The 20,043-nt window shown below is 34.1% G+C and overlaps 1 protein-coding gene across 1 annotated transcript in view; it reads left to right on the top strand.

Moving 5' to 3' along the window:
* The window catches only part of LOC135210900 (protein turtle-like), a 194,512-nt gene that overhangs the window by 44,156 nt on the left and 130,313 nt on the right, over positions 1-20,043 (top strand). The window contains 1 exon segment of the mRNA XM_064243838.1: positions 16,663-16,792. Coding sequence (XP_064099908.1) covers positions 16,663-16,792 — 130 coding nt within the window.

The following is a 20,043-nucleotide window of genomic DNA, read 5'->3' as shown; positions in this document are numbered from 1 at the left end:
GGTTAGTTCCTCCATACTTCGCGTTCTTCCCACAATACTCAAGTCACTGAGGTCAATATATGTTTTGCAAGTCTTGCTATGGTTTCTCACATTCGACAGACCAGAATTAGATAGTCGACTACCTGATCTATAGCTAATCCCCTGGTGAGAGGAGGTTCGGATCTTTATCAGCCTCCTGGTACACCCAATGTATGTGCCCAAATTTCATCTGGAACAGGTATAATTTTTAGTGCTCTCGTATTATATTTACAAACGAGGCACTGGGTTGTTCTTTTGATCTGCAAAGCGGATGTCGGTTGGTAAATACTCTTCATTCTTGACTCAGTCTCATCGGCTGTGGTGATATTTCTTAAGTTTGGTTCAATTGCTTCCTTCTGACGTAGAGGTTGAGTCGTTGAAACACAGAGTACTAAAATAAGATATATTCTTCTATCTTACATCGTGGAGAGATATAGAGGAGGTTTTGATAGGTCTTCAAGCGAAGAATGCTAGTTGAAGTCTGAGATACAATACAATTACAAACCCATAGGAGAGCAAATCTTAGCTCAGCATACGAACATACACACAGATGAACATATGAGACAAAAGTCACGTACCACGGTTTGTGGGTAGAGCGTCAACATGGTTTCTCAAGCGAAAGCATTGTTGACGTTTCGCACAACAGTGAATATGATGACTACAGGTGTCTACAAATCAGGACGCTGATACAAGCAACATCAAGGCTTTGTCAACGCTTCATCAACAATGTTTATCACACTCCTGCAAGTTCCTATATGACCCCTTGAGTCATTGGTTTAATTAACAACATAGTTTTTATTTTTTATATATGGAATGTCACATACATTCCTCACATATATGTAAACACTTACATAATTGCTCGGTCAGCTACATCACTCAAGGCATGAAGTTTGACTTGCTTTTGACCCATAGGAGCGTGATACAGAAATTAATGTGAATATATAGTTAACTCATAATTACCAGCGAGTGGTCAAGGAATGATATTCAACTGGTTATATGTAAAAATCTGATATAGAAAATACTTATAAGTAAAAAAAAATTCATGGTGTACACAAATACAGATGCACATATGAGGTATAAGACATACGCATATGATAATAATAGTAAATAATAATGATCACGTGATATATAATGATACAGTTTTATATTTCTACTCATGAGGATACATATACTACAGAAAATACTAATGTACTTCTGATAATTGCATGACATAAAGATTTACATGATAAAAATCATATATTAACTGCAATTAGTGGTACCAAAATGTGATAAGAAACAAGGTAACAGATTGATTATAGGCTACCTGATTTATTTAACAAATATAATATATATATTCAAATAAATATGATCAATATATGTGCACTTAATACAAATGATTAACATAAATGACTAATCTAAGTGATTAATCGAGGTGCACTTTATATAAATTCCTAGTGCGTACAGCACAGATATATATTGATTCATTGTTTAACTTCTATATGCTGCAAATAAGCATACTGATAGATATATAATGATTTCGATACTGACACAGATTCTGATCCTTTACTGATACTTTACATATGGAATACATAGCCAAGGAAATACCTACTACACATTTAACTAGCGTTTCAAACAACTTTTCGTACTTTACACAGTTCCAGACAACCTCCTAGAGTCAAATGAAATGGCCAATTTCAAATGGCTCTAAAAACAACGGAAAATTGTCTGGGCAGGGTCCAACATTCTGTTGAGCAACCATACTTGTTCTCTGCATCCTATGCCATACAAATTCATTCGCGATGATTAAAATCATCCCCAGCACAAGGGTCTGCGCCAGAAAAACGTGGAGTTGAATGCCCTCCTTGGTAGTCAATTTCGACAGCTGCTGGACCACCTCCGCATTAAAAATCGAAATTAATGCTGGGATACGGATGACGGTCCAGGAAAATCCACGAAATAAGCCCGCTCACTTATGATGGTGCTTATTCCCTTAACATTGTAGGTGGGCGTTACTCCACTGTAGCCATCCGCAGCGACGAACAGTTTTGAAGCTGTAGACGATCTGTCCGGGCATGCGACGTGAAACTCTTCGACTGCGAAGTGTATCCAGGTTCCCTTATTCAGCCTGTAAGCAGCAAACTTATACTTGTCAAAAGGGTAAAGTAAATTCAGACAACGTTCAAGTATGTGAGGGAGAGAGCCATAAAGGACTAGACCTAACCCACATGAATTCGCTGATATATTGTGGAATTCAAAAGAGTCAGCTGTACAAACTTTTTTACCCATGGCATCAGAACAATGAGTGAACTGATCAAGGTCTCTGACAACCGTAAAAATATCCATATTAGAGGAAATTAATACGTACCAGAAAAAAAATTCGACATTACTGGTAGTGAGCTACTAGACATGTAAGTGGGAAACGGAGCTATTTTGTAAGATTGCCAGGCAACATAAGAATCGAAGGGAATATTAATCATGATTCTTGCAATTCTCTACGTTTACTAAAATTAATCTGTTATAAAATTGGGTCTTGTGTGCCCCTAACAAAGGTTCATATCCAAGTTTCTCACATGCATTCTTTAAGGTTAATGTTAAAACTTTAATAGGCAAGAGATGCAACGACAGAACTCCCTTTTCCAGTGCCATGTACAGCCGATATCTTATCTTTGTTAGGTCAGAAAAACTTTTTCACCAGCTTGGACTTACTTAAAGGCTTTCACCAGATACCATTAGCTAAGTGAGTGTACCTCATACACTGCCTTCAGCACAGCTAGGGGACATTATGAATTTTTATGTATGACTTTCGGTTTACGTTGCGCCCCAATTACATTCACCAGAATGATTAATATAGTGTTTGGAGACTTGTTAGGGGATACCCTTCATGCCTGTATGGATGGTCTTGTAATCTTTTCTAATACCTTAGGAGTACATTTGCATAAACTAGAGCTAGTGCTACAGAGAATAAGACAACACAATCTCAGAGTAAAAATATCTAAATGTGAGTTTTTAAAAACCGAACTTGTCTATTTAGGTTTTACGTGTCTAGTCAAGGTCTTAAGGTGGTCCATGATAAGGTGTCGGCTATCCGTAACTTTCCGGTACCTACTAACGTAAAGGGGATACAGCACTTTTTGGGCTGTAGTGGGTATTACTATCGTAAGTTTATGTGTAACTATTCAATCATAGCAGCTCCTTTAACAGATCTTATGAAGGGAGCCATAGATTTCATATGGTCTGAAAAGCATCAACAGGCGTTCGATATCTTTAAAGTGGAATTATGCAGTTTACCTATCTTAAAATTCCCTGATTTTAATAAGAATTTTTTTATTGCAACAGACGCCTCAGACCAAGGGGTAGGAGGGGTACTACTTCAGCAATATGATAAACAGTTCTTTCCTGTAGCTTTTCATTCACAGAAACTGAAGTCCTCTGAAAGTAAATATGCAGTAATAGACAAGGAAGGGCTAGGTAACGTTAACTCACTTGTACAATTTTAAGCTCATAATCTACAGCTATTCTGTTAAGGTCCTTACTTACCATAAGCCCCTTACCAAGTTTTTTCAAAGGCTTTAATCACAGTCCCAAAGGAACTCGGTGGCATATGATCATTCAGGTCTATGGAGCCAAGTTAGGATACCTACCTGGGAAAGCAAATATCATAGCTGACGCATTATCCCGCAATCCCGAACCATACTGTAAGGAACCATTAGTAGGACTAAAAGATATAGAAACATCCGTGCCTATTGTTAAAACTGTATTTGAACAAGTAAATTCATTAACCCAAGAGATCGTGCACATTGAAGACCTGGGTTGGAGCGCTGAACTGGTACAAACAAAGAATGCAAAACAATAAATGCTTTGAACGGAAATCCTAAAGCAAAAGTATATTTAAAGTATGTGCAGCAGAATTATGTAATCAAAGGTAATATTCTGTGTGGGCCCGTGATGAGGAAAACCCGAAGCACACCGCAGGTAACTAACGAACAGGTAGTAGTACCGATCTCTCTTATACCAATCGTCCTAAACTGGTTGCATTCTAATCCCACCGCTGCCGCCATATTTTAGTGCTCTCGTATTATATTTACAAACGAGGCACTAGGTTGTTCTTTTGATCTGCAAAGCAGATGTCGGTTGGTAAATACTCTTCATTCTTGACTCAGTCTCATCGGCTGTGGTGATATTTCTTAAGTTGGTTCAATTGCTTCCTTCTGACGTAGAGGTTGAGTCGTTGAAACGCAGAGTACTAAAATAAGATATATTCTTCTATCTTACATCGTGGAGAGATATAAAGTTTTGATAGGTCTTCAAGTGAAGAGTGCTAGTTGAAGTCTGAGATACAATACAATTACAAACCCACAGGAGAGCAAACCTTAGCTCAGCATACGAACATACACACAGATGAACATATGAGACAAAAGTCACATACCACGGTTTGTGGGTAGAGCGTCAACATGGTTTCTCAAGCGAAAGCATTGTTGACATTTCGCACAATAGTGGATATGATGACTACAAGTGTCTACAAATCAAGACGCTGATACAAGCAACACAAGGCTTTGCCAACACTTCATTAACAATGTTTATCACACTCCTGCAAGTTCCTATATGACCCCTTGGTCATTGGTTTAATTAACAACATAGTTTTTATTTTTTATATATGGAATGTCACATACATTCCTCACATATATGTAAACACTTACATATTTGTAAATTACACCGGAAGTAAACATGGGGCTAATCCTAACCTTGAAATAAAGAGGGACCCGATGGTTCGGGGGTTCATCGGGATTAACTTAAGATTGAGTCCATTGAATAAAATACATTTTTTTCCTGAATCTGTTATCAGGCAATTATGGGAATCTGATACGTAGACGTACGTAATTTAGGACGTAATGAGTAGGAGATTTTTTTTTCAAATTAAGCAATTTGTTGAGGGATATATAGAAGATTGCTGGTGGGAAGTAATTGTTCTTAAAATAATTAGTGAGGGAAACACTCTCATCATGAAATGCTCTTTCAGAGAATAATCAAACCTCCCTTCTCTGAAAACGTTGAATTTTTAAGTTCACAATCTTCAGCCTTAGCTCCTAGCACCCTCGGTAATCTCAAAACTAGATGTGCCCCATTCTTAAAAAAAAAAAAAAAAAAAAAAAATTAAAAAAAAAAAAAAAAAAAAACGACTACGGTATTCTGAGATAGCTAGCTAAAGACGAAAATCTAGTAATCTCACGCCCTGACAAGGGCAAAGGAACGGTAATCCTTGGCAGATCCAACTAGCAGAAAATGAATGTTATTTTAAATGACCCGTCTAAATTTACAGAAGTCGGTGACCCTGACCTTTACAATATTACTAAACCCGATTTCTTAGGACACTAAAACAAGACGAGTCAATAGACGATAACACACATCAGGATCTTTTTGTGACAGGATCATCATGCGGAATTATTTATGGGCTGCCCAAAATACGTAAGGAAGGAATTCCCCTAAGACCTATCCTCTCCTCCATCAACACCGCCAGCTATAAACTCGCTAAATAAACTCCTCTTTCCCTTACTCCAACCTTTGACCAATAATAGGTACACACAAACTAACTTAGCCACCTTCAAAGACAAAGTCATCAAACAGAACCCAGATCTGCCCAAGGCAAGTTTTGATGTTGAGTCCCTGTTTACTAACGTCCCAGTAGCAGAGAACATAGATATCACTTTAAACACGTTATTTCCGTCTGACAACTTTTTTAAAAATCATTTTAACAAAACTCTATTTAAATAACTGTTAGAAATGGCTGTGCTGGACACTACCTCTATATTTGACGGTACCCTTTTCAGATGGATAGAAGGGATGGCGATAGGCAGTCCTTTGGGACCGACCTTCGCCAACATCTTCATAAACTCCCTGGAGGAGCAAGCCCTGGAAGGCTGTCCCTCTGATTCCGGCCCGCTGTTTTACAAACGTTACGTTGACGACACTTTTGCCATCTTTAGACATGGCTACCAAGTTGACGCTTTTTTTTAGAGCAGTTGTATACCCAACATCATAATACTAATTTTACTTTTGAGAAAGAAACCCAGAACTCACCTCCCTTGCTGGACGTAAAAGTTACCAAAGACGAGATAGGTTTCCACAATGGCATTTATAGGAAGAATACTTTTACTGTTCTAGGTAGTCATTTTTACAGCTCCTGCCTTTTTAATTTTCAGATGAATTCCGTGTCCACTCTCCTCCTTAAGAGCTTTTAATTTGACCTTTAGTTGGCCTGCTTTTCATAATGAGATTGTTTTGCTCACTAACTGTTTTAAGAACAATTACTTCCCACCAGCAACCTTTCATAGTTTTCCTAACAAATTGCTTAATTTGAAACTAAATTCTCCACTCATAGCTCTCAGAGCCCCTAAATTAATTACCTGACAACAGAATCAGGAAAAAATGTACGAGTTTATTCAGTGGACAATTACTGCACTCAATCTAAAGTTAATCCCGATGAACCCCCGAACCATCAGGTCCGTCTTCCATTTCGAGGATAGGATTAGCCCCATGTTTACCTCCTGTGTAATCTACAAATATACCTGTCCCAGATGAAATCTGGGCACATACATTGGGTGTACCAGGAGGCTGATAAAGATCCAAATCTCCTCTCACCAGGGAATTAGCTATAGATCAAGTAGTCGACTATCTAATCCTGATCAGCCGAATGTGAGAAACCATAGCAAGACTTGCAAAACATATATTGACCTCAGCACTTGAGTATTGCGGGAAGAACGCGAAGTATAGAGGAACTAACCACCCTTGAATCTATTGATCAAATTGACGGTCCTTACCCTCAATCATCAGTCAGCATCAACTCAACAGTTCATTGCATAATTTGCTCTTGTTTTTAAACTCTATGTCTGTGCTCCCTCAAACCCCCTTCCCTCTCCTTCTGTTCTGCCTTCCTTGTTTGTCTGCTTTACACTGCCATCCTGGTTGAGTGTTTTGTGCATCTTGCTTCTGCTTTTGCTTTTTTTTCCTTGTTTCGTTTTTTAAATGCTAATGTGACGTTAATAATAAGCATATAATATGTATATATCTTATTTTTTATATGCAAATACTGTTTATTTTAATTGTTATTTCAGCCTGGAAAATGTATCATGAGGTACGAAACGTCGGCTTCTTAATAAATGGATAAAAAAAAGAATGCATTTCCATAGCTCCAAATATATATATATATATATATATATTATTCATATATATAATATATATAGATATATATATTTTATATACACACACATATATATATACATATACATTAGTAATGCACTGAACAAAATTCCTTCCCACTTTTCTGTTCCTTCAAAATTCGACAAGATATTAGGCTGCTTGACGCTAAGAGGTCCAATATCTTATCGAGTAATATATATATATATATATATATATATGTATGTATATATATATATATATATTTTATATATATATCTATATCTATATATATGTCTACATATATATATATATATATATATATATATATATATATATATACTATATATATATATATATATATATATATATATATATATATATATATATATATATATATATATATATATATATATATGTATATTATATATATATATATATATATATATAATGTATATATATATATATATATATATATATATAATATATATATATATATATATATATATATATATATATCGAGCTACAAATGTCCTTTAATATCTAATTCGCTCTACCTCGGAATTAATATATTTTCATATATGTTTAACCTGAGGGGAATTTATTAAGCCCTGGAATTGAGAGGTCGATGGTTCGCGCCTGTCGGCCGCCAATTCTATTATCGCTTAATAAATTCCCCCTCGGTTAAACATATATGAAAATATATTAATTCCGAGGTAGAGCGAATTAGATATTAAAGGACATTTGTAGCTCGATATATGTATATGAATCACGGTAATGTGATAGACTTATATAACTATATATATATATATATATATATATATATATATATATATATATATATATATATATATATATATATAACATTATATAATGGAGCTATGGAAATGCATCCTTTTTTCTATCCATTTATTAAGAAGCCGACGTTTCGTACCTCATGATACATTTTCCAGGCTGAAATAACAATTAAAATAAACAGTATTTGCATATAAAAAGTACGATATATACATATTATATACTTATTATTAACGACAAATTAGCATTTAAAAAACGAAACAAGGCTTAACTTTTACTCTAAAATTAACTGGCATCTGACAAGACTGGGTGCCACGCAAGTAACAAAGGAGAAAAAGGGAAAAAAAGCATTAAAAATGATGGATTTAAGGGAAATGCAAAGTTACATTTAACTAAGATTATTATTATGTCAATCAGAAGAATTTACACAGGAGACGAAGTCACTAGCTCCGAGGCACTGAGGTCAAGTTAATTAACAAATCAAATAGTGCCACTATGAAAAACCTCAGAAAATGTAAATCCATTTTATGAAGAACCCAGAGTTTAAAGGAATATCAATTATCACAGATCATAAAATAATAGTTAACAGCAGCTCTTCATTCTTTCACCCTGGGACTTGGGATGGATGGTTGCTACCCTGGCACCGTGGAACACGTGAGATATTGTACACTATTTGCGTTCTCCTTATTCTTCAAATGAAGTATGCACTGTACTTCTCGATCAAAAACACGTTTTATGTAATTGGGATTTGCGTAAGGCAGAGAATGTAAGTAACTTAACACTGTTACGAGTTAGCAATATAAATGAACTCTTCTAGTTACAGGTCACGAATATTTCTTTATTTCACTTATTCTCTGAGGGAGGTGCAAATGAGAATTTGAGTTATATAAGAAATTTCATAACCAAATGTACCTTGTGTTTGACAATCGTAGTCTTGAGTAGCCGAGCGCAGGGTAATGAGCTTAGGGGAAGAAAAGTCTCGACCCCGAACAGAGATAAGGATGTCTATGTGACCGGGATGTCACCCCGGTGTGATCAGGACAAAGTCTGCAAGGAGAATGGCAAGGAGAGAGCCTAACTTGCTGCCTTATTCCTCTCTCTCCTTTTTCTCTTGTGTTTGTCACATCTTGGCGCTGGCTTTCTTGGGGTGTTTACGGTTGTCTGGAAAAGAAATCTGCGTGACAGCACCAGGTGTGGAAAAGGGTGACAATGGGGGGTCATTTAGCTGTAGGAGAGGCAGAGTTTTTTGGGGGGAGGAACGAAGTAGGATAAGATGCCGTATCTAATTCTTAATAAGTAAGAGAGTGGGCAGATGCAGCTTCCATACGCCGTCTTGTGTGGTCTTATTTTAACAAGTGGTGAAAAAAGAAAATATACTTATTTCATTTTATTGATTTCTTAATACTGAGAGCTTCAACGCGCATTTCGTGTATGTACGTTGTAATATCTATCTATCTATCTATCTATCTATCTATCTATCTATCTATATATATATAATATATATATATATATATATATATATATATATATATATATATATATATATATATATATATATATATTATATACGTGAAGAGGAGAACACAAAGAATTGGCTAAAAAGAGTCATTTGCTCCTAACGTTTAACGTTTCTTATTGTCTTCATTACATTTTTCAAGGGTGCACAAAATATAAATTACATATGTAAATTACAAATAAAGTAAAAAGTACCATCAACACAAATAATAATATAAATTATACTTACGAGTTACAAACCTTGAAGAGAAAACATTATCAATACAAATTTAATTATATACGTTACTCATATAAATTACATACCTTAAAAACATTTAAACCATTAAAGTTTGTAATTCATGTGTACATATATATATTTTATTTTGGGAACAGAGTAGTGGCGTATTAGATCCATAGAGTTTTATTTGACCTTAATCCAAATTCTGACCCTATTTCGTTCAGGGTTCGGCTCTATTATTGCAGATATCGAAGAACTACTGTATATATTATATATATATATATATTATATATATATTATATATATATATATATATTATAATCTACGTAGATATTAATATAGGATATATAAATATATATTATATATATATATATATATAAATATTATATATTTATATATAATATATATATTATATATTATATTTATATATTATAATATATAATTATATATATATTATAAATTAATATATATATATAAATATAATATAATATACTATTATAATATAATTATATAATACTATTAGATATATTATATATATAATAGTATATATATTATTATATTATACATATCTACGTAGTTATATATATATATAGTATAGTATATATTACTATATATATACGGTAGATACGTAATATATAATATATAATATATTATATATATATATATATAAGTATATATTATAATTATATTAATATATATATTTTATATATTATTATAATATACCTTTTATAAACACACGTTAAGCAACCGTTTATTATCACTTAATACCAACTGCTCGTATTACAATAGAGACAGCCTAGTACCCAAAGGTATACTATACCTTACTTAACTAGTATACATTTATATGATTTTAATACCTGAACCAAATAGCCAGTGATATGAACTATATATAGAGCTATCCATTTATATAATTACTTACTTATTACACATTATATATCGTACACTTATAATCTAAGCGCAGATACCGATAAGCTATTAATTATATATAAATTAAACAACCCAATGTAATCTATCATTACTGGGTACCTCCCATATATAATTTATCAATTAATAATATATTTAGTATTAATATAACTTTACTAGTTAGTCACATAGTTCTTCGCATTATCTGCAATAATAGAGCCGAGGCCCAGAACGAATAGGGTCAGAATTCGGATAAGGTCAAATAAAACTCTATGGATGTAATACGACAACTCTGTTCCCTTACTCCCCGTACCTCGTCATTACCAAGTAATCATGAACACATGAACATTAAACATACTTACAGCCAACAACTATCGCACTTTAAAGTAAAAACCTGATGAAAAAAGGCAATTGGTTAGCTTATTTTCCCATATCTTTAACAAAAAACTGCTATATATTTACCTTCTCAAACAAGCGAACCCCTTTTGCTCTCTCTTGTAAACAATACACTATATGCTAGGTGTACTGTATGTACAATTGCACTACCGAATAACACGGGAACCATTTTTCAAATCTATTTTACCTAAACATATTAATGTATAGCACTTAGTAAATAGCTACATAAAAAAAATGGACCACGTTATTTTCTCTCGTATGCAACACACAATATGTTATAGGTATATAGCTGCATATGGGCTACCCCATAGTCTACCTATTTACTCACAGCCTACCATGGTTTTATCACTATTAACGTAATTACTTACAATCTTATCACTTGTCACCATATTGTATTATACTTCATTAGTTTTACTAATAATTTCATAAACTGCCTTTTTTATTCATTGCAAAACTCATATTGCGCTGTAGTCGGGCCCTTTTATGTATGCTAAGATCATTGCTTCAAAAGTTATCATTAATCTTCCGTTTTATTATGCTCACCGATTTCTCTTTTGCCTGATCATGGAAACTGTGTGTAAAACTTAGCTACTCTGTGTTGACATCTTTTGTACCCACAGCATTCATTCAGAACACTACAAAAAAGTAAATTAATCATCATTTGTTTTAACATAATCAATGAGTTTTCATTTCACGTCATAATATCACTGAAGTTTTACTGGTATGCATTTGTGTGTTTTTACATCTACATAGGAGATTTCACCATTGATCACATTGCATGTTATCTTTTTTTTGTTGACTCTGATATGATTATCACATATAACAAGAGAATATTTTATCTCTTCTGATTCTATATTTCATCTCACTCATTTGATTTTTCTGTTCATCTCATGATGTTTCGTAACTTGCCTTGTGTTTACATTCATGTTGCATAAGCTTCGTCGGTAAAAATACTTCGTTTGATTTTTTTTTAATTTTATGCATTTCCACATTTTATTAAAGAATTCAGGATATTAACTTAAAATAATCATGCACAACGACAGAGAGAGAGAGAGAGAGAGAGAGAGAGAGAGAGAGAGAGAGAGAGAGAGAGAGAGAGAATGCTACCGCGCTAAGAAAGCCCCCTACGTAAAGCACCTGTAAAACATGCACACCTTCCCATTCTACCCTATCAGCTCTCACTTTTAATTTTTGGTATTGTGTCATAATGTTCACTGCATATTTTCAATTGATTCTCTGATGATTATCACACGGTTTTAGTTTCTTATTGGAAAATCATTTACCATTCTGGTCTTTTGTCTGATGTCAAAATGATCTCATTTCATTATGTTCCAGTGTTTGCATAACACGTTAGTAGGACATGTTTTTAGCAGTGTTGCTAACATTTCCACACTTGGTGAAATTTTGTCTTTTAGTTTATTGTATGAATGGTTTTTAACATTTAGTCTAGTTTTACTCCTTTTCATAGGTTTTTCTCTTTTTGGCATCTAAAAGTAAAATATTACTTGAAAATATTTGTAATGCAAAATATGTCATGTAATTTTTCCTTGATGTTGATAACATGGTGAACTGCTCTTTCCACAGCGAACCGATTTTCAAAGAATATCGAGTTTTTCATCCATTTCTCAACTCTTCTCCCATTAATTCAGCCAATAATAAGAGCAAAAAGCTCTCCTCTCTTGCATTGGCATTTTCATCGAATTCATTTCATGCAGTGAAAATGATAACAAAACGCCAAGAAATAAAAAATGAGAAATGACAGGGGAGAAAGGAAGGGAAGTATGTTTGTGTGTGTCACAGGTGGTGTACGTAAGAAAATCATATGGCGGTATCGAATGCTTGATCTTTCTCTCTCTTTTTTACATTGTGAATGATTATTTTATCACTAGATGATATTAATAAAATGTGTTAAAGTACAAGATAAAATACATGAAATAATTTAAACTACTCATGATGTCAAACACGTGCCTACCCCTCTGCAGCCATCCTGTTGTGATTCCCCTCCCACCAGCCCCACACCCCCCCCAAAAAAAAAACTTTCTCAGTGCTTTTGCCTGTGCGCAGCATTACTAAAACTTACTCTGTTGGCAACTCTGCCTGTGCAGAGTTGCCAACTGCTAGTCTCTCATCCCTCCCAGCCTTCCCTTTCCAAAAAACCCTTTCCCAGCCTGTTTATGCTTGGAGGCAGTGTTACCAACATTTCTTTATGACCGCGCTGCATTACCAACCATACTCCTGGAGAGCGATCTTTAAAAAAATTCATGAATTGAATATGTAGTGTATTACACATATCTTCGGCAACTGGGTGCTGGTTGCAAGCAGATAATGTTGAGTTCTGGGTAATATGAATACAGATAATCAAGGGATTCCTTGTATGTATGTTAACTGTTTAAATATATACTATATATATATATATATATATATATATATATATATTATATATATACATATACACACACATATATTATATACTATATATATGTATAATATATATATATATATATATATATATATTATATATATATATATATATATATATATATATTGTTCTGAACTGCTCGTTCCCTCATGGAAAATGTGCTCTAACACTGTTAAAAATGGCCTTGAATGGAGGGACGAGAGATCACAAGAAAAAAAAAATACTACGGCAGAAGGCCGATATTACTGAAAAAGGAGGAATTGTCATAAACACTGGACTTTAATTTTAAATGGACTATATTTACATTAAGTTATGTAGGTCCAGGAACTAATGAGGTGGTTGATTGTCGGTCCACCGGAAACACGTGGCTGGGAAATGAACCAGACATGGAGATCAGAATTTTGCGCAAATGGGTTATTTTAATGGAAGACTTATTCCAAAGGGTTCTCAATTTCTCCCACAAAGAGATTGCATTCTAGCATCAATACTAAGGCGAGGAACACGTGGGGAACATTACACACTACTTTCTCTAAGTATAAAAATTCACAAACCACTCAAGAGGCATGAAACGACTTAGAGCTTACACAGAAAGGACTATTACAGTGCTTGAATTAACTAGGGGATGTTTACTAGCATCACAAGGGAATTAATCACAGCATTGAATCAAAATTGGGGGAGTGAAAAGCTGAACAAAGAAGGGGGGAAAGTCGCCTTGGAAGAATGGAAATGAAATACAGACAAAAGGCAAAACAATTCCCTGGCTGAACTGAAATTTACGTCTCACAGCACCTGGAAATCCTGGGCTTGGCAGTTTTCTTATCTGCTGATATTCCTGTGCACTATGGAGAGATAAAAATGTTTGGGATCCCCCAGAGGAGGCAGGGGGAGCAGAAAGGGTGAAGTGGAGTCTGCAGGGCTTGAGAAAGTCTGAGGAAGTCCTGCTTTTGAGCAGTCCAGAGAGGTTCCGAGGAGGTTTTGTGGGTTCTGAAAGTTTCTGAGAGTTTCTGAGATCGAGCTGCTGTGTCCCTGCTCTTTTAAAATCTCGTTTGGGTAGCTCCGCCCCTCCAAGGTCCCCTGAGGAGAAGCAAATCCAGCAACAGCCAATGGGAGCAAAGAGGGTTTTTCTAGAGAATGGAGGCTTTCAGTTCACAGGGGCAACTTGTATATAGGCAAGGATGAATGAGTCTTGTTATAAAGAGGTCTTAACTTTCCTTGGCTCTGGCTTAAAATCCTGAACAATAATTAATATAATATATATATAGAATATATATATTATATATATATATATATATGTAACATATATATAATAAATATATATTTATAAATTATATTAATATAATATATTATATAAAAATAGATATATAATATATATATCTATATATGATATATATATAATATATAATATAAATATATATTATTATATTTTATATATATATATATATATATATATATAGTATATATATATATAGTTATATATATATATATATATGTATGTTTATATATATAAGTATATGTATATTGTTATACGTGAATGGCTGGATCGAATGATGACAATTTTAGTGAAAAAAAAGTCTTCGAAAACCCCCCGTAAATGATTGTAGTTACACGGAACATTTTTTGAAAGTATTAATTACAATTAAAAGAATTGTTGCGCTTGAACTTTCGATAGAATGCCGCATAAGAGGAGGACTAACTGTGAGCGAGAACGCCTTAAGAACTGATATGAATATTTCTTTACAGGCACTAGAAGAACTTTTTATTTAGATTAGATTGCATAATGATGAAAGTCTTCCTAATACCTCCCAGAGAGACAATGTTTGGAACTGTCTCTGGAAGCAAATCATCTTTTGCTAGCATCGATCACCCCAGCGTCTAGAACTGCTTACTTGTGGAATTCTTTTAGTGAGCTCAGTTTTACGATTATATAGTGGATCCAATTTTTCAGATATCTGTGAGTTTATGGGCACAGCTGAGCATTTGGCTACAGAATCAGACATCTGGGTAAATCAGTCTATTCCTAGCATGCGCTCACTGAACACGTTCATTGTCTGAGCATGATTCTTATGCTCGATAGTGCTCTAGAAACCGCATATAGCTATGAAATCCTTATGTTTTTGAAACTCTAGTCATTATAATGAAGAGACTATATCAAGACTGAAACCTTGATAAAGATCTGAATGACAGAACTGAGAAAATTTTTAGTAAACATGAAAGACATGGATTTATGGTATAATGATCATACAATAGGTGTCGTGAATGAAAACAGTTTAATGTTTTTATTTTTCATCTCATCTAAGTTTGCTGTTTCCTACTCTGATGGTTAATGACTGAATAAATGGGGTTGCTAAAACTTAAGGTATCATAACGGAAGATAATGATGATAAAATGTATAATGAAATTAATTTGGATGTGATAAACATTTGAGATAATCCCATGAGATGTTGGCAAAGGATTTATTAAGCCAGTTAAAACAGTGTTATTAAAAGTCGGTGAAGATTGGGATTGTTTGGTGGCCTAACAGGTAACATTACAGATGAATGCGTGAGTCACAGTAAGTTCAGTGCGAGAAAGCTCTTAGATAAGAATAACGTAATACAATTGCCCGTAAAAATAGAAATAGTAAAAAAAGTAGGAGCAAACAGAAAAAATGTGTGAAGAGTTGAAACAAATAAATAAAGCTACTGTCGTAACGAATTAGTATTCAGTTAGAGAAAAACAGTCGTCAAGTAGTTCGAAAAAAAAGTTTTTGTATAGAAAAATATGTATTGAAAATGAACGATAAAAGTTGCCTTATTAGTAAAATAATTGAGTTAATTTTGAGGCTCTTATAGCCTTAAGAGAAATCTGGTATTATAAAGCTGATATGCACCAATGGAAATTAATTATATGGAGCTTAAACGCCGAAAATTAAGAAATAAACATAATCAGTTCTTAAAGCAGAAACATACGAAAGGAAGAAAGGAAAAAATACCTGGCATTTCTTCAGTATGCCTTACTGCAATATCACAAATTAGAGGCTGAAGTGGAATAACTTCGTGTTTTGATCTTGGTCCCACAATTCAAGAGATGAGGTTTGGTTTACGCTTATGAGGCAAAGGCACGTCTTTAAAATGAGAAAAATTTCTTACTTTAACGCTCATTAAACAGTCGTTCGTTCGTATTTATTTTAAAATATACGACTAGTACAGCATAGTTTTAGTTGTTATATACTGCATAAATGACAAACAAAATTTCTTTTCTTTTTTCGCAGTACCTGTAGTGAGAGTAACGGGACTTATTGGAAAATCAGCAACGCTCCCTTGCGACATATCTCATCCCTCCGATGACACTATTTTCCTGCTTCTCTTCTTTAAGGACGGTCTCACGACGCCTATATACAGGTTAGTTATTCATTTTTCTTAAATCACATACATACATAAATATGTATGTATATATATGAATATATATGTATATAAACACATATACATTGTCAAATGCAGACGCACACAAGTGAGATGTCCTATGGAGGTGAAAGTGTGACTGAGTGGGTGACCAGGGTATCTAAGGTATATCAGAATCAAGGAAAGGTTCCAAAAGAATGGGTGAAGAAATAACTGTTATTCAGTATGGGGATAAAGGTGACAGAGGAGACTTTTTATCAAAGGGGCGTATCTTCGTTGAATATATCAGTAGGATTTTAATCAAGATGATAAGACAAACGACAGATTTGATAGGGAGAGTAGAATGGCTTCCGGCAGAATAGATATGTAGATCAAGTGTTTCAAGCAGTTGTGGATTTAAGGGGGCCACCAGGTCACGTGCATCCCCCAATGATATGAATAATAGAATATTGTTTTCTTATAATAAACCATTATTATATATATTTTAATAGCAATAAATATTGACCAAAGTTAATGATATATTTCAATCAATTCAATCTAAAAAGTATGAAGGACTATAAAATATCTAATATATATATATAATATATATATAATATAATAATAAACCATTATTATTAGCAAAAAATTTGCAAAGTTAATGATTATTTCAACAACAACAAAAAGAACAACTAATATATATATATATATATATATATATATATATATATATATATATATATATATATATATATATATATGTGTGTGTGTGTGTGTGTGTGTGTGTGTGTGTGTGTGTGCAAACATGTAAATTTTGATTTATATGTACCGTATGTGAATACATGTTACACACACATATTTATATGATAATCCTAAGTGCCCTTCCCAGTGAAAGATCTCTAGAACCGCTACTAAGTGTTTGTTATGAATAAGCTGTGCGAAAAGTTTGGAAGTAAAAGAGGAAAAGTCTTATGGCATAAATGGACCCAATGAAAGCTTACGGTAGATAGAGACGATGAGGAGAATGTTAAAACATTTATGGTATAGAGAGTAAATTTACTGAGAGCGATAACAAGTTTTTATAATGAAGGTGGAGTATTCGTCAGTTTGTAGGCGTGACAGTGATTGATTTGTTTTAAAATTGGGTATGAGACAATGATATATTGAGGAAGGATATGAATTGTTATATAATATTTGTGTTACGAACAAAAACTTTAAATGAGAAAAGAGTCAATATGAAAATGGATTAGGGTATTCGGAATGACAGATCAGAAATTGTTGAGGTGGTTTAGATTTCTTGGCGACAAGACTTTACAATTCTAAAACACTGGAAGGAAGGAGAGGAAGACCTTGTGAAGGGTGGATGGATAGAGAAAAGCAAGGAAAAGAAGTGGCCTCAACATCTAAGAAGTGACAGAGTACATGCCACATAGAGCTGAATAATTGAATGTGCGTAAGGAGTTAGAGTAGTGAGTCCATTGTGTAGCTGAATGAAGCCGTCAGTGTTCTGAAAGCTTTCTAACTGACAGCCACAACATATTGGGAATATCCACTAAATGTTTGGAAAACAAAAAGAAGCACACATCCATATATACATATACTACAAATTTATGTGCGTGTGTATCAATATATAAATTAATTTCTAAGAGCTTTTTCAAAAATGATTTTTGAAGAAATTTTAGTTTTTGTTAGATTTTACGTTTACATGATTGTAGGAGGTTTTATTTCTATATATTCTAAATTTTGATTTCAAAATCAGATGAGTCTCGAATCGTTGGTCGGTTAAAGAAAAAAAAGGGGGGGGCAATATATGGCGAGAGTCACACACCAAAGAGTTCCATTTAAAAACCCGACACCACAACTTCGAAAAAGACAGGGACGCCTAGTTTCTTTTAGGCAGGCCGGTTGCTGCATCAGTTACAGCCAACAGTGTGTCAATCAGGCAATATATACCCCACCAGTGAAAACATATACGAGTTCAACAAAAGGGCACAGGACTAATTTTCTTCAATTCCTTACAGCTTTTCTTCGTTTCACATCTCTAATCTCTGGAATTTCGATGTCTCTGAGGGATATATCAGTACATTTGCCACCTTAAGATATTTTTAGATTTGAGCTTTCTCTTAGAAATTGGTATTACTTCCAATTTTTACATAATAAAAAATAAACAAACTATTTTCTTATGCAAAGAAAATTGGGAAGAATATTTGCAATGAAATAAAATAAAATGGTTTTATTATGCAAATTTATATACAAGGAGCTACGCAGGGAATAGTCAGAGATCGCTGCTGTTTAGATACCCTCCCTTATTTCCTCAGTTTTGGAACGTGGCAGAGCATAGGCATTTATTGCTGATCAGCTATTTGAATATTTTACGCCCATACTAAGAACCACAATTCATGTGGAGTTAGCCGGCAACACAGTACATATGGGATCATACAGTGAGAACTTCAACAAACGTTCAAATACAAAATCGAAAAAGAAAATTTTTCAAAGCTGCTTACATATTCGGCAGTTTCCATCAAGATTTAACTGAACGGGAGCGGTCCATGTGCGAGTAATCCTTGCGAGCTCATCAATTCTGGGCAACAAACAATATTGGGTCAAAGGCTAGAGCTTTGGACTGACAAGGTTGACATGCCCTGGGTCGTCAAAGACATCAACTCCCTCTGGCTCATGCCTGCCTAGCTTCTGTTCATGAACTCCTACTGTGAAGACTATGAGATAAACGTGCACTGACAGCAGAGGGCGGCTTTATGAAGGGGTACTTAAAGATTGTCTCATACTAATCACAAGTCTTTCAAGAGCATTTTCCAGGAGGGTATAATTGTCTCTAAGAATTGGGAACACAAGAGACTGAGGAAAAAAAATAGGGCATATTGACTAACCTTCTCTTGGGGATAAGAAAAATGAGGAGCAGGTCGCAAATTGCTGTGGTGCTAACTTCCAATTCCCTGTCGAGTTCAATTGAAGTTTAGTAAGAACCAACTCTAATTGAACATCGACTGCAATAATTTCCAAATCACTTTTACTATTCACTATTGTATTTGCAGAAGAATGTAATCATTAATAATTTCTAGCATAATACACTAATTCAAGTATGCTAGGTTAGTTGCACACTTGGGTTAAGCATGCATTACCAAGTGTTAAGGTATCAATAAAATGCAGTTCTCATGGTCATAAGAAAATAATCTAAAGCTATCAAATACTACCAGTATCATTTTATCAAAACCCTTTATACACTGAAGAGAGTATGGTTGCAACTACGCAAGAAC

This window comes from Macrobrachium nipponense, chromosome 4 (genome assembly GCF_015104395.2).
Source record: "Macrobrachium nipponense isolate FS-2020 chromosome 4, ASM1510439v2, whole genome shotgun sequence".
Classification (NCBI taxonomy): Eukaryota; Metazoa; Arthropoda; class Malacostraca; order Decapoda; family Palaemonidae; genus Macrobrachium; species Macrobrachium nipponense.
This window is presented reverse-complemented; position numbering and strand designations above follow the sequence as displayed.